General features: G+C 34.9%; 2 protein-coding genes across 7 annotated transcripts in view; both read right to left on the minus strand.

Moving 5' to 3' along the window:
- LOC103971597 (uncharacterized) overlaps positions 1 to 12,702 on the minus strand; it is a 56,618-nt gene extending 43,916 nt beyond the window's left edge. Inside the window, exons 1-2 of one of the 2 annotated variants that reach the window (XM_009385655.3) lie at positions 12,199 to 12,702; positions 2,690 to 3,059 (exon numbers count right to left, since the gene is read on the minus strand). In XM_009385655.3, the coding sequence (XP_009383930.2) occupies positions 2,690 to 3,045 (356 nt within the window). In that variant the 5' untranslated portion in view covers positions 3,046 to 3,059; positions 12,199 to 12,702. Of the gene's footprint in view, positions 1 to 2,689; positions 3,066 to 12,198 lie in introns of both variants that reach the window. The other variant, XM_009385656.3, reaches the window with a different exon arrangement.
- Positions 12,703 to 13,587: 885 nt separating this feature from the next.
- Positions 13,588 to 15,881, minus strand: LOC135627276 (cytochrome c oxidase subunit 5C-like). 5 transcript variants are annotated; one of them, XM_065133302.1, is made up of 2 exons: positions 15,730 to 15,881; positions 13,588 to 14,098 (listed from the first exon to the last, which is right to left on the minus strand). In XM_065133302.1, the coding sequence occupies exon 2, from the start codon at positions 14,075 to 14,077 to the stop codon at positions 13,883 to 13,885; it is 195 nt and encodes a 64-aa protein (XP_064989374.1). In that variant the 5' UTR covers positions 14,078 to 14,098; positions 15,730 to 15,881; the 3' UTR covers positions 13,588 to 13,882. The 5 variants fall into 5 exon arrangements, with proteins under 5 accessions (XP_064989374.1, XP_064989376.1, XP_064989375.1 ...); XM_065133304.1 differs by having other exon boundaries at positions 13,588 to 14,101; positions 15,730 to 15,872; XM_065133303.1 differs by having other exon boundaries at positions 13,588 to 14,101; positions 15,697 to 15,867.
- Positions 15,882 to 16,134: the final 253 nt, after the last annotated feature.

The raw sequence follows: 16,134 nt of genomic DNA on the forward strand, positions 1-16,134 counted from the left end.
GCTCGGCTGGACCGGTATGGGTCTGGTACACATCAGCATACCATCATCACATGGTACACCAACATGTTCCATGAAACCTGTTTTTAAGATTTGAGTATCTATGGTGTTGGAAGCATGTGCAATGGTCCATTCTGCCAACCCAACAAGCTATTGGACTGGTATATACTAGTCCGGATGAAATGTAGAACCATGACTGGACCATCTTTTCTTCAGGTGCAAACAGACATTGGATGTAGGAAATCTTTTAATTTATGCAAAAAATCGCACCCTCCTGTATACATAAAAGATAATGATCATCTTCAAATTTTCCAAGTCACAAATTTTTTTAATTAATTTAGTTTTTTCAATTTCCCAAAACAAACTTAAGCACCAATTTATTTAAAAAGAGTTCCTCGAAAAGAATGTTTTGCTGAAGCCAAGGCAATATTTTCCCAAAAACAGAAAGACTGTTAAAATGCACATGAGACAGCTTGCAAAAGAATCTAGAAATAATCAATTCCAATCTTGTCATATGATGTAATTTAATTACCAAGCCTATTTGGTTAGTTTCTGATCTTGGCCAATCAACTCACAGATAAATAAGATTCTAACTCTGTAAGTTCAGTAACCATGAGTCATCCAAATGCCATAATTATATAACTCAATTTGGTTATAGAAACATTTTTTTTTTTAAGGCAACAAAAATAATAATGAATCAAACAGTTGAAACATAATTAGTTAGACCAGATTACCTAGACTTTTAAAACAAACGTTATGAAATGTATTGGAGATGCAATCACAAGTTGGATGCCTATCCAAATCTTCAATTACGGGTCTCAAATATTAAGTGAGAGATGTGGATTATTTTGCTTTAAGAGGGCTCCTGTAAACACCTTTTCACATATCACGATCTAGTATCACATATGAAATATTAACATTTATCAATCCAATTTGTCGGTTGTATCCTTCTGTCCCATTGTCACTTCAAAAAGTCGGAAACACCGTCCCAATGTGGTTCTGCTCTTATCCACCAAACAGTGACTAGCATAGCCCATTATCAAAAAGAGAGAATCAGGTACCAAATCAAAGAGTTTTCTGAAAGCATCATATCTACGAGGCAACAAGCATCATGGAGTGGAACAGGGCAGCCGTAGAAGATAAGAACAGATTTTGATAGGCGAAAGAAGAAATATAGAGAAAGAGAGAGGTAATAGGGACAACATGACATTAGAATCTCAATAAATTTTGATTAATTTAACATAAAGACACCATACAATGATGTATCATATGACCTCTATTTACAGAATAAACGCTAAAAAGTTATACTCTAGAATGACTTCACACAATAATGGAGACTTAGCAAATAAAGATTGCATCTTCTGTGCACTAATCTTCATCTTCTCCCAACCATGGGCCACTTAATACTCTAGAATGCCACCATGAAGCATTTTATCTATTTTTTCACAAATCCTACTGAATGGTACTTTTTATTCCCTTCCTTGAAACAAGGGCACCTAGCCAGCTTTTTTTAAGTCCTAGACTCCTAGATGAGCATATGACAGAACTGATTGGAGGGTCAAATGAACAGTGGCTTTTGGATAAATAATAGGACTCTTAATAGACCAACTCAAAATGAAAATCAATCCTAGCTTTGGTCACTCATTGCTTTCTGACTAACTGGCATCCAGTAAAAACAGAGATAAATATAATTCATATCAAAGACAATTCAGACCAAGCTAAACCAATCAAGATTCAATACATCTACCAGATTATCACTCAAAAAATAAAGGAAAAATAGAAAATTCAAGACTCACCAAAACTGAATCTAAACATAACCAGATCTAATTTAGAGATACTTGACTTGCATCACATTTTCAAAATAAAGAAAAATAATAAATCAACATTCATTCTCGTTTTTCTGGAGAATTATATTTTTTCCCATACATAAAAAGATATTAATGACATTTTTTGTTTACAATAAGAGTGATTTTTAAATTAACACAATCCTAGAGAGCACACAAAAATTAAAAGTACAAGTGTCACAGAAAGGAAATACAAGAATAACAATACCATACTTCAAAATTCTAAAACTAAAGCATGACCTAAAATGTCTCAAATCATAAGGAGAATTAAGATATATCATGCATTACTCGAATACATGGTTTCAGATCTCAACCATCCAGGTAGATAATTGACCAGTAATTACCAATCCGACTAAGTACCCATATCAAAACATATAGCTTGATGCAACACAATACAATTTATTTTAATTTATTATTTTTTTCACGATACAGGGCAGTATGGGTCCGTATCTTGCCATGTATATTGATATTGTATTACTCCAGTAGGTTAAATAAACCAATATCAGACCAAGATTGAATCCTTGGTAGCAATAATATTCATGTAAAACTAAAATATGAGTTGCAATCAAAACTCAAAACTGCAGTTTAGGAATTCAAAATCATTAATACAAAAACAACTTTAGGACTGGAAAATACAAAATACAGTTGATACCCTCGAGTTCAGATGTGGATGAACACCCTTATAGTGTGGGAAAAAAGCCAACAACAATTACCATGATCAATGGATGTATTAGAATACTAGGCAAATGCTAAGAGCCCAACAAGGTACTAATGCAACATAAGCTAAGTATACACACAGATTCTAGTGCATCAACCAAATAAAAGGATGCAAATATAAAATTATATACCTCTCGGCCAACTTTATATAGCAAAGAGGCAGAGACATGCCATCATCATCTTCATCACCACTTCGTGCACCACAACGTGAATACCAAGCATGATATCTTCTGGGTAGAAGTTGATGCTCCAAAAGCTCATTCCAAAGCTGTCCATAAGTCCTCTTACATGGACCAGATGATAAAAAGTGCATAATCAAGAAGTACACTTCCCTAATGTCAATATCTACATCAGCCTCCACCGGGAAGGTTGATGTATTCTTTTGGTTGACAGGATTGACCTTCTCAAGCACCCTTTCAGAAAAATTCAAAGGTGCCATACTGACAGAAGTTTCATCTCCAAAAGATTTGTACTTTCTAGATGCCATCTTCAACGAGCCACCTGTAACTTAAAACAAGTAATGAACAATTAGCAACCTCAAAACAGAGCTAAATACTAAAGAAAATTAGGATGACAGAGATACTTTTAAGTGAAAAACATGCTAATTTTGAAGGAAGGACAAGCTAATGACAAGAAAGCCCAAGAGGATCAAGACACCTAAGTTTCTCTCAAGTCTCTAAATTAAACATAGGTTACAGAATATAACTTGTAACGTATTTGCAGTCATCATATTCTTGAGACATATGATAGAACTAGCAACTAGATGAAAGATTGGCTACTTAAACAAAAATAATAAAGAGTGGACGTTCACCGTCTTATATGGATTCTTATCTTTAGTTATGTCTGCTAAATTCCAATATAGGTGTCAAATAACAGGTATTTTTCTATGTCTAGTCCATCCTAGTCCAAAACATTGGACCAACAAACTTGGGAAGAAACATGCTTCAAATGTGCCATAAGATACAGGAATTACGTGTATCATGGTAAGTATCTCCATTGATATACCATGGTATGCCATTGTTGTGCAAAAAATATGAACTGATTGTTCATATTGGGAATACCAAATCCATTCATAACTAACATGCTCTCTTACATACATAACTTGCTGATTTAAATTTTGCCGCTCTCAATTTAAATTTGAGGGTAGGCCTTGGTACAATGGTAAAGTTAGTGGCTTGAAAGACCAGGATTCAAATCATGGAAACAGACTCTCTATGTTAGATAGAGGTTATATTGACCCTCCCCTAACCTTGTATTGACGGGAGCCTCTTGCTTGCACAATACACCCCTTACTTTCAAATCCACCTGCATGCAAACCTTCCCAAAGTCCTTTTTTTCTCACCAATGCCAGCAGAAAGTGTCACATCCCAGATTTTAAAAAAATAAACCATCATTTTATTATTCGTAATTTATAGATGAGTCTTTTTCTTATCTTTGAATTCAAATCCCTATCTTTACAATGCTAATTTTTTTTTAACTAAAAAAAGGAATCACATCTTCTTAGTAGGGCCACAAGTAACAAAAAAATCTCATCTATCCAAGCCTTAGATTTATTACAAAGTAATAGGTTACTCTAAAAATAAATATAGGATAAAAACATATTAGCAACTGCACATATTGATAGGAACCTCCAAAAAAATCATAAAAATAATCTTCGACATTCATGAAACATATACAAATGTCAACAATTTAATATGATAACATATCAATTCATTATGAAACTTATGTATCAGAAAAACAATTATAATTCTTATGTAATAAATAAAATCATATATTAATAACATGCAACACATCTCAATAATATACATAACAGTCAGATAACAAATATTTATATCACACCCGATGGTATACTCTCGCAATAACAGATGGAGAGGCATACTTTACAAAATGGATTCCTCATAACAGCAGATGAAGAGAATCCATATTTCACTCCCAATAGCGGATAGAGTGTCATCCCTCACCCGTCCAAGTGGGGACACGTTCCTCGCAGATCTAACTGTCAGATCTAACAACCTGCTAATCACCAGAAGGAATTTCCCTACTTGCACTCGGCAATGATACATAGCTAACTATGATCATTCATTTACATTCATCGATTGATTCATACATGCATCCAAGAAGTGATATGATAAAATATTATGAGAGACCATGACTAATGTATGACATGCTAGAATATGTCTATTGGTGGCTCCACATTGTGATGAACCCGTAGCTCCTTTCACAAGTTGCATTCCACTATGGACCACTTGGCATAGTCACATATATTACATGATAACAATCACATCAATGTCATCAATTTAATCTAAAAAATAAGAGAAAATCAATAATCATTTCTAAATGACACCTTCATATAAAACTTTTAAGTTTATCAAATCATAAAAACATAAAACATCAATATCTCAATAGTCCTCAATCAACTAGAATCCTACTTGAATTGCCTAATTGACTTGAACTAAATTCAATTTAATTAGGACCTTGCTATATAAGCTGGTCTGGCTAATCAACTTAACTCAAGTGAGACCCTAATTTGACCCCTTTTATTAAATTATATTCTAATATTTTCAAAAGTACTTTAAAATATTAAAAAACAATTAACCTCAAATCCATTCTTTTTCATAAATTAACTAATTTAGATTTATGATTTTAAATTTAAAACTAATTAAACTATAAAAATTCATACATAATTTTTTAAAACATAAATATATCTAATTAAATGAATTAAAACTATTATTAAATTAACTGATTAATCTAACATCATAAGTCAATCACCATTATTTATTAATCATAAATTTTCAAAATTAAAATATGATTATACATCATACAAATTATAATAATTATAATATTAAATATTTTAAAATATGAATAAAAGGTGATAATAAAAAATAAAGGAACCTACCTCTCCTTTGGGAATCCTTTTCTCAATCCTCCCATGGCCAGCTGTGAGAGGAATGAGGAACGGGGAGCCCCCTTTTATATAGGAGAAAATGAGTTCTCTTCGAAAAGTAAATAATAATTTTATTTTTATTTTTAATTTATTATTAATTTACTTTCACACATAAAAATAAAATTGTAATATTTATTTCTTATGGTTCACATAAAAATAAATTTTGAACTATTTACTTTCTAAAAATCACATCACTCATTAGGAAATAAATTAATTAATAATTTAATTAATTGATAAAATTTCTAAGTTATTCACATGATTAAGGAAATCAATTTTAATCATTTTATTAATCATACTACATAAAAAGAAATTTAATAATTTAAATAAAGCAATACATTATTTATGGTATTTAATTTATGTTAAGGGAGAAAAAATCATCAATGATTACATTCCTCCCCACTTAATTCAACATAGTTGGCACTTGAAATACTAAGTCAAAAGATAAATCTAAATCAACTTGAAAAATATTTAGATGTAAATGTGATACTCGAAAACATTTTAAGTCCAAAGATGCGTTTTTTTTGTGCATTTTTTTTCTGTGCACTTTTTTTCAGCACAAAACTTATAAGAAATTGAGGAAACTCATTCAATAATTTGGTTTTAGATCACCTATGTAAAATGATAATTAACAAGTATATCAAAATATACATCCAATAAATCTTTAGAATATTTAAATTATAAAATTAATTGGTTGTTGACATAAAATTTGAGGCTACATGTGTAACTCAACAAACAAAGATGAAAATTTATCCAAACTATTCAAACATATATTCTTTTATAGTTCAAAATGACTTAGAATTAACATTATATTTAATCCTCGTTAGATCTCATCATTGTATTAGACAAATGATATCTAATAAATGATTTGACACTTATTAAATCAAAACTCTATTCAAATTAATTACATATATAATTTAATATGAAATGACAACATATCAATTCATTATGAAACTTATGTATTAGAAAAATAATTATAATTCTTATGTAGTAAATAAAATCATGTATCAATCACATGTAACACATCTCAATAACATACATAACAGTCAAATAACAAACATATACATCACACCCGATTGTGCACTTTCTCAACAACGGATCAAGAGACATACTCTATGAGATGAATTCCTCCCAACAGCGAACGGAGAGAATCCATATCGCACTCCCAACGGCAGATAAAGTGGCACCTCTGACCCGCCCAAGTGGGGACATGTTCCTCCAAACAACGGATGGAGGAACCGTCTAATCGTCACGTTTGACGACCTATTAATCCAAGTAAGGAATCGCCCTACCTACCCTCAGCAAGGCTACATAGTCAACCATGTGATCATTCATTTATATTCATCCATTCATTTATGCATGCATCAAAGAAATAGTATGATAAAATATTATGAGGGACCATACTTAATGTATAACCTGCTAAACTATGTTCATTGATAATTGTGCACTGTGATGGACCCTAGCTCGTTTCACATGTTGCACTTCCAATATGGACCACTCAGCATAGTCACATATACTACATAATAACAATCACATCAATATCATCAATTTAATCTAAAAAATAAAAGAAAATCAATAATCATTTATAAATGACACTTTCATATGAAACTTTTAAGTTCATCAAATCATAAAGACATGAGACATCAATCTCTCAATAGTCTTCAATCAATCAAAACCTTAATTGAAATAGCCCGATTGATTTGAATCAAATGCAATTTAATTAGGACCTAAAGTAACCAACGTCAAATCCTTATAAAACTAGCGATTTAATTTAGATTTGATCAATTTCAATTAGGATAAGTAGGCTTGAACTGGTTGAGTTGGTCTGGAATCACCTTGAACTGACTTAAACTAATCAAACATATCCGATTCAATCAACTAACGAGCCCAAACCAATAAAGGAGACAAAATTAGACTATGTTGTATAGTGCTAGCCCAGACCAAACCGACTCATCTAAGTCTTGGATGGGTCACGCACTTGCTTGTCTTAGGTAATAAGTTGTGTTGAGGTACAACGAGCTAGATAGAGGGGCGACAATATGTCTAGTGTCAGTCGCATAGCTGGGCGGTTGGGTCGTGCCTAGTCACGAGCTAGATCGTGCTTAGTCACATGAGATGAGTCATACTTGACCACATGAGATGCATCATGCCTAACCACATGAGTTAGGTTGTACTTGGCCATATGAGTAAGGGCATGCTTAGTAACACAAGCTAAACCATACCTAACCACATAAGCTAGGTCGTACCTGGCCACATAGGCTGGGTCATACTTAGCAGCATGTGTTGGGTCGTATCTGGTCACATGGGTTGGGTCATGCCAGGCCACATGGGCTAAGCTATACCTAGCCATACGGGCTGAGTCACGCCTAGCCACATGGGTTGGGTCATACCTAGCCACAAGAGCTGGTCTAGCCAATCAACTTAACCCAGGTAAGACCCTAATTTGATCCCTCTTATTAAATTATATTCTAATATTTTCAGAAGTATTTTAAAATATTATAAAATAATAATTAAGCTCAAATCCATTCTTTTTTATAAATTAACTAACGTACATTCATGATTCTAAATTTTAAACTAATTAAATCATAAAAATTCGCACATAATTCCTTGAATCATAAATGTATAATTAAATGAATTAGAACTATTATTAAATTAACTAATCATTCTAACATCATAATTCAATGATCATTATTTGTTAATCATAAAATTTCAAAATTAAGATATTATTATACATCATACAAATTATAACAATTCTAATATCAAAGATTTTAAGATATGAATAAAATGTGATAACAAAAAAAATAGAGAACCCTACCTCTCCTCGGGGAATCCTTTCCTCAATCCTCCCATTGCTAGACTCAATGAGGAATGAGGGACAGGGACCTCCCTTTATATAAGAGAAGATGAGTTCTCCCCAAAAGCAAGCAATAATTTAATTTTTATTTTTATTTTATTTTTATTTTACTTTCGCATATTAAAATAGAATTGTAATATTTATTTCTTATGATTCACATAAAAAAATGAAATTTAAACTATTTACTTCCTAAAAATCACATCACTCATTAGGAAATAAATCAATGAACTTCTAATTTGTCCACATGATTAAGGAAATCAATCTTAAACATTTCCTTAACCATACTACACAAACAAGGAAGTTAATAATTTAAATAAAACAACACATTATTTATGGTAATTAATTTATGTTAAGGGAAAAAAATCATCGGTGATTACAGAAAGACTCACACTTTTACTTTAACCAAAACTTTACCGGGTTAAACAATAATTCTCCACCAAAGTGATAGTTTGCTATTAGTTCTCTACACTAAGGCCTTGTTATAGGTCAAATACTAATAAAAAACAGTTGGAACTGCAACATCTGTTGTTGCAATCATTTTGTTTGGTTTTCCACAACTGCAAAGACTGCAACTTTGAACTCTTTATCTTTGCATATATATGTCTCCAAAAGAGGCAATGTCAAATTACAAATAGTGTAGACTTATCACCAGTAATGTAACTAACTTCATTGCTACTAGATACATTTTCCAATTATCTTCATCCTTGAGTACCTATATTAACCTACTTTACCTCCTTTTGGCTCCACCAAAGTTTCCAATTTAAATTTTCATATAAGGTTAAAAGAGATGTAGCAAGTTTTGAAAAGACCAACTATCAGAAGGAAGCAACAAGTAAACTTTTAAGCTTCTCAAGCTGGATATGTTCAAATGACTACAGTCGTGAATGTTGACTTCTTTGAAATGTTAGTTGTTCATATTCTCCAAAGATATCCAAACCACTCAAACAGTTCTCTCATCTTATCCTTGATTGAAGTATTCTCCAACTTGTCATCAATCTAGTCATTCAGTAGAGATACACTCAGACATCTCAAAAGGCACAATCAAGCCATAATAGTTTTTTAATACGAAATTTCTTAACTACCCAACACTTTGGCTTAAATGGAGATATGGTAGGCCTGAAACATTGTCTTTCATACTGATAGAGAGCTAAACAGCACATATAACTACAAAGGCCTTGTCCCATATAAACAAAGGAACTCAAATACTAGCTGTCTTATAACTAAACGCTCTCAAAGATTATAGCTCGTCGCAGGATTTTTGAAGCCAACATCACAATTTGTGTCATCTATTAGGCCAATATTATAATATGTGTCAACCTTTTATTGTTAGACTTGTCAGTTTCCCATCGCGAACATCTTCAGCCCTCAGCAGCCAAAGGCATGGAACACCAGCAAAAACAAAGAATGAGTAACCTGAGAATCAAATGGTTCCTGGATCACCTAGGTTCCACCAAACTAATGTGATGCAAATAACAACAGATTTTCACTTTTCTCATCCTACGAAGTTATAACATCACAACTTGGTTCAGAAGTTGGAATACTAAGAAGCAATGGTAAAAAGAAGCACAATATTTTCAAGCAATAATCAGATAACAGAAATAATCCAAGAAAAATCCATCTTCTTAGGAAAAAGTGCATTCCCTTGGGACTAGGAATTAATGAGCATTCAGCATTATTTTAGATGTCCAAAGCAAGGTATTAAATTTCACCTAGTTGAGTACGATTCAGCAGTATTCACCAACCCAACTGCCGACCATGATGCAGACTGCTTAAAACTGCACAGTCCGGTTTGTTACATATACTTGTTTTCTTTTGACCCCACTATCACGGACAAAGTTTTAAACAGGATGTTTGATGTAATACTTATGTATGTCCGTGTCTTTCTGTTTATTCATATTTTGCACAGCATGTAGAGGAACGGTCGAAGACTTAACAACCCTATTTTAGTTGGGTTTGGTGGCCTTCTTAGACTTGTAAATAAAGGTTGTGTCATGTGAACACTTGCGAGAGTTATTCGGCATGTAGTGGACCATTTTGACCCTTTGTTGTGCAACCGTTCAGAACTTGTAAAGTTTGTTTGTAATTTGCATTGTCTATGAAGTGTTTTCGGAAATGTTTGCTTGTGGATTCCGAGTGAGACACTTTCTCTAACCCATTTTCTCTTTTGTAGGTCCTAAGGGACCATGGGAGGTTTCAGAGAGGCTGACCTTTGCGGACGGATACGCAAGAGTGCCGCACGACTTAGGCAAAACCAGCTAAGTCCGTGACACCATAGTAGAGCTCATTGGGAGTTAGTATGATTCAACCAGTATTCACTGATCCAACTGCTGACCAAGACACGTACCGCTTATAACCCGGCAATTCAGTCCGGTTTGTTACATTTTTTTTTTCTTGTAACCCCATGCTAGGACTCACAATGCAACACACCGTTAGGAGTTAGGAGTCAACTCTTCACCGCCTATTGCCACCTATATGCCTGCCATTGTCTGCACGTCCCCTGCTCACTACTCGCTCCATATACCACATCCTCCTCTTCTTCCTTCTTATTCTTCTTCTTCCTTTTTCGTTGTATTCCTTCTTCCTCCCCACCTCTCCCCCCCCAACAATATTAAGGTATGCCGGAACGGACTGGACTCCTACCATCCAACCGTGAACTAGCATGGATCAGGTTGCCAACATTGAATTCTTTGATCCAAAGTCCGAACCCCCCAAAATAATATATGTTCTATCACCCTAAACTTCCAGATTTTGATAAATCAATCAAAGAATGTGTTGTGGTCCAGTGTAAGGGTGATTTGGGTGATTCTTCAACTAAATATGGTATGTTGAACTATCTGTGTTGCAACCAACAGAAGAAAATGCTTGTACATGTCATGGAGTTGAATTGATAAACAACAAAAATAAAATACTTGTATATGTCAAACAAATAGCAAATGTTCGAGAGAACAAGAGCAAAATGAAGCATGATATTCTCATACAACTAGAGATGACAAGAAAAATTGTTTAGAGAAACAGGCTTCCTAGAAAAAACACATTGATATGACTCTAGGAACAAATGCTTTTTAAGTCAAAGACATTTCACCATGCTATGTCTACTATCTTCTCTAGTCAAGTTTTTCTTCTCTACAATCTTTTCCTGACAAATACAAGTTAGCAAAATCAAAGTAAACCAAATTGCAAGCCTAGAGTATTCATATTGTCAAAAAAATGCTGCAAGACTGAAGCAGCACCGTTGGACAAAAAGGAAGGAGGTAGCAAAAGAATATAATTAGACAGGAAAAGGATATAGAACACTGAATAGTCTGAACACAATGTCAGATAAAGTGATGGAGGACAATAAAGTTCTTCAATAGCACATTTTTCACTTCTCTCGATGTGCCAATGCTAACCCCTTGAAACAAAAGAACCATCAAGAAGAACAGATCTCCTTCTACCACTACCATCCTAACTAAGCAGTGTTTTCATCGCAATTACACCTTCAAGGTTGCCATATTTCCCAAAACTAAGTTGAACCGGCCTTACTCAACCTGCCAGCTCATTAACCCTTTTGCCTCGTAATTTTACATATAGAAGAAGGATCAGGTCACATTTAGTGCCCAAATGTTTACAGCGTCTAACACAACTAAACTTGTCACAGAATAGCTTGACTATGAAAACACTCTAGCCAACTTACCATTTCTTTCTATATCTAAGCATACTGCAAGCGAAGGCAAGCGAAAATAGAATTAGAAAAACGGATCTCTAACCCTAACAATGTAACAACAATTCACCATCAACAATAAACAAAGAAGAATAATAGGCATAACATCAAATAGTCAATTTAGAATAAAAAATTGAAAACCTACATTACATAAAAATCAGCCACTTGAACAGGAAGCCGCCCAATCTCTCGAGAAGACCTTCCAAAGTCCCGAAACCTTATAATCCTCTAACCATGCTGCATTCTCCGATTTCCCCTCCAGAAGGAAGCAAAAGTCCCCCCTGTGGAGCCCGAGAAACCCAGAGAGCAGCTCAGATTCCAAAAGCTAGGGCAAAACGGCCCGAGATCTGATTCCAAGTCATAAGACGGGGCGAGTGCGTGCATCAAACGACACCCGCACCGGAGGATGTTCGGGGGAGATAGGTAGGCCGAGGGGCGCCGATTCTTGGGCGGATTCGGAGACGGGAGACGGCGTGGGAGGACCGCGAGTTTTTAGGGCTTTCGCCGGCCGTTGAACGGGAGGTGTCGCGACTCGACGCGAGGATTCGAGGATATCGCCACGACCCTCTCTTTCTCTCTCTCTCTCTCTTCGCTCTCTCTCTCTCTCTCTTTGGGCCCCTGTTCAAGGGTTTTCTTTTTCTCGATTTCCTTATCTTTGTTTTTAGTGCTAGTTATGTAGGTTTCGAAGCTACAGAAGAGTGCATCTGCGGAGGGGTCCGAAATAAAAAGAAGGCAATCAAATTAGTAACATAAATGCGACGAATACCAAACGTGGGACACGGTAAGCGTAAGAGGTCAAGTCACCGCCTCCAGTGTGCGGGTCGGATCGTGCGATTTGGGTCTCGGCAATCGGATTACGAAATTAGGGCTCCGTTAAGACAACGAACGGGCCGGATTTAGACTGGCTAAACATTCTCTCCATAAGATCTTGCGACAGTTGGATGTCGACGGAGATTAAATCGTACGGTTCACGTGATTTGCCCCGGTGTGAAGCATCAAATAAAGCTATTTGGATCTCCGCCAATTGGGTCACAAAATTAGGGCTCCGTCACGGCAACGAAAATGGGCCGGATTTAGTCTGGAAGAATATTCCACCTGAAAGCCCTTCCGGCCGTTCACGCATCGACATCATGATCTTGATTTCTGATCTTCTTTTTATAATTTTTTTATTATAACAAATGAGATACATTAGATGATGCTCATACCTGAATTCTTACATGATTTCTGATGTTAAATTCTTTGCATTAGAAGATCTATGTTCTCATTGCTTGTGATCAAAAACAAAGACTGCTTGAGATAGCAACTTTCCATTTTACATTAAAATATCATGACTCAAAACCTTGTTTAAGATAGAACTTTACAGGGATCCAGAGAGCAATACCATTAATTTCTAATCACTAGATATATGTTTTGAAGGACAGATCACTGAATATTAGAAAAAAATTAAGAAATTACACTTCATAAATGTGCAGTGGGAACAGAGTGATCTAAGGAGGCAACAGATTGATACAATACATAATTTCAATAAAGAAAGTGCAAAATCATACCCACAGCTAGCTATTCAGGTGAATATTATTATCAAACTAGAAGCAAAATATAAACCAAAATCACAAGAAAAAAGACAACCAAAAAAAAAAATCCTGTCGATGTCATCAAACATAGACATCCTAAGAAGCATAACTCAAGTCCATAGCATAACTATGGTGTTCGCAACTATTACTAAAGCTTATTTGGATCGAGCAGCAGGAAGTGACCAACAGAACTGAACATGTACTTGAGCTTTCAAGATCAGGACAGCCTCCTTTCATACTGAGAATGAGATTGTATGGCTATTCTTCTTCGACTACCACGCTGATTTCACCCTTCTCCAGCATGTCGTAAAAAGCTCTTGTTCTCCTCTGCTCATGCCAGTGGTGCATCTTCCACATACCACCAGCAAACAGTCCCAGTGCTAGGCCAATTACAATCTCCTTGATAACACTAGGGCCTTTCAGGGTAGTGTGAGCAATTTTACGAGAAGCCATCTGTTCTTTGGCAAAACACAACTGCTACAGACAAGAAATTATAATTGTTTGGCAGAAAAGTTATACCACGTTGTTCATGACACCTTATCATCATCCCATCTATGTCAAAAATTTAGAAGAAATATGTATCGTAAAATAGTTGAAGAGTTAATAAAGCTAGGTAAGCATGCAAGAGAGGGAATATATGTCAAGAGATAGCACACAAGGGAAGAAGTAAGCATTGGCAGTGGATTTCAAGACATTGTTGCTAAAAATGTCATAGAACAACAAAAGGAACTGAGAAAAAGATAACAGGATCTGGAAACAATAATAAAGGTGCAGAAGTAACATCTTATGAGCCTAATCTTCAAAGCTGAAAAGATTACCAAATCATAAACTTTTTTAGAAGGCCTTCTTCACTGATAACCCAACAACCCGCAACTCCCATCACCAAATTTAGCATCATAAATTAATGCTATTATCTACGACAGAATGCAAATGACAGGCAGAATGGCTAATGAGAGACTCTTGAGCTTGCCAAAAGATTCATCAAGATGCGAAAGCATTATTGACTTGATCATTTCAACAAAACCAAAATACATAAAGTAAACTGCAAACTTATATTATGGTCCATGTAGCTTAGACTAATGCCTAGTTGCACTACCAGTCTTTGGAATTCAGAGTAACTTGCTCCTTGTTTCGTCTCAAACTTTCTAGATTTCATATGAATCTAATCCTCAAATTTAGACAAGCCACTCATCTGAAAAAAATTCCTTATCATGAAGAAAAAATTTTCAAACCCCTTTTTGCTCAAGCTCACAACCTTGATCATATAAGACCCAGAAAGTATGCTTTATGGTTAAATCTCCTGGATGATGACGATTAAAAGGCTTTGTAAACTTCAATCATGTTTTTAAGTTGCAATTCTAGCTTCTTACTCATCTTCACATCTCACTTGGATAACTTATGAGGAAGCTATTTAAAAGTCTGTTCTTGTTTATTTCTGAGGTCCACAATTGTTGCCACACAAAAGAAACATATATCAAAATACCCAAAAACAATTCTCCACATAAAATCATTATCTCTATCATATTTAAAAGCTTAAACTAGTAGATATGGCAGAATCTATATTCTTGTATTATTAATAATCCTCTTACATGTGAGTGGTAGATGGCTCAAACCCAATGCATGAAAATTAATCGAGGATCTTTGTTTATATAACCGTGACCTAAAAAAATTTGAACTCGGGACCTTTCGCTTCGATTCGATGTCATTAGGTCTAACAGCTTATGCATGTATCTGAGACATAGATTTGCAATCCGAATATTTGATTATTCATTCGTGTCATATAGCAACAGCATGATGTTGATCTCCCAACTTCCACTCATTACGCCAATCGGAACCCAGCAACAATAACACCACCGTTCAATCACCAACCAAAAAGATCATCCCATAACCTACGACTTCACCTCTGACATCTCGACCAATTTGAGATAACAGAAGCAAAAGTTCCAATTGGCTAGCGCAACCCATTTCAGATCTTGAAACGACGAATCAGAAGAAACAGATTGGGATCTATTAGTAAAGAAAGAAAACCTAATCGGAGAAACAAACAACAAGAGAAAGGGCGGAAGAAGAACCTCGGAAGGAGATCGATGCTGGCTTCGTCTTACCTGCGACTGGTCCTCGCACGGCGGGGCGGCGTCGATCGAGATTGCTCGAGGTGCAACTCCACTGTGGGTACAATTAACGGAAACGGGCAAATACGAAACGTTACCAAACCCGCTACGATCGTTTTTAACAGTTCATGATCACGTTACGATGGATGACGGGGAATTAGAATCGAACTTAATTGAGATGCATGCAACTACGTTCTTGATGTTTGACAATTTTAGGTTCGTCATCAACCATCGTTGTTTGTTACTCTATGATGGACATGTATGATTTTTCTACTAATTTTTTTTATTAATATGAGATTTAATATAATTTTTATCAAACTTTGATTAATATGAGATTAAATATAATTGTATTTATACTCAATGTTGATCATTATCCATCTATAATGATCAACCTTATAA

This window comes from Musa acuminata, chromosome BXJ2-11, assembly GCF_036884655.1.
Source record: "Musa acuminata AAA Group cultivar baxijiao chromosome BXJ2-11, Cavendish_Baxijiao_AAA, whole genome shotgun sequence".
Taxonomy (NCBI): Eukaryota; Viridiplantae; Streptophyta; class Magnoliopsida; order Zingiberales; family Musaceae; genus Musa; species Musa acuminata.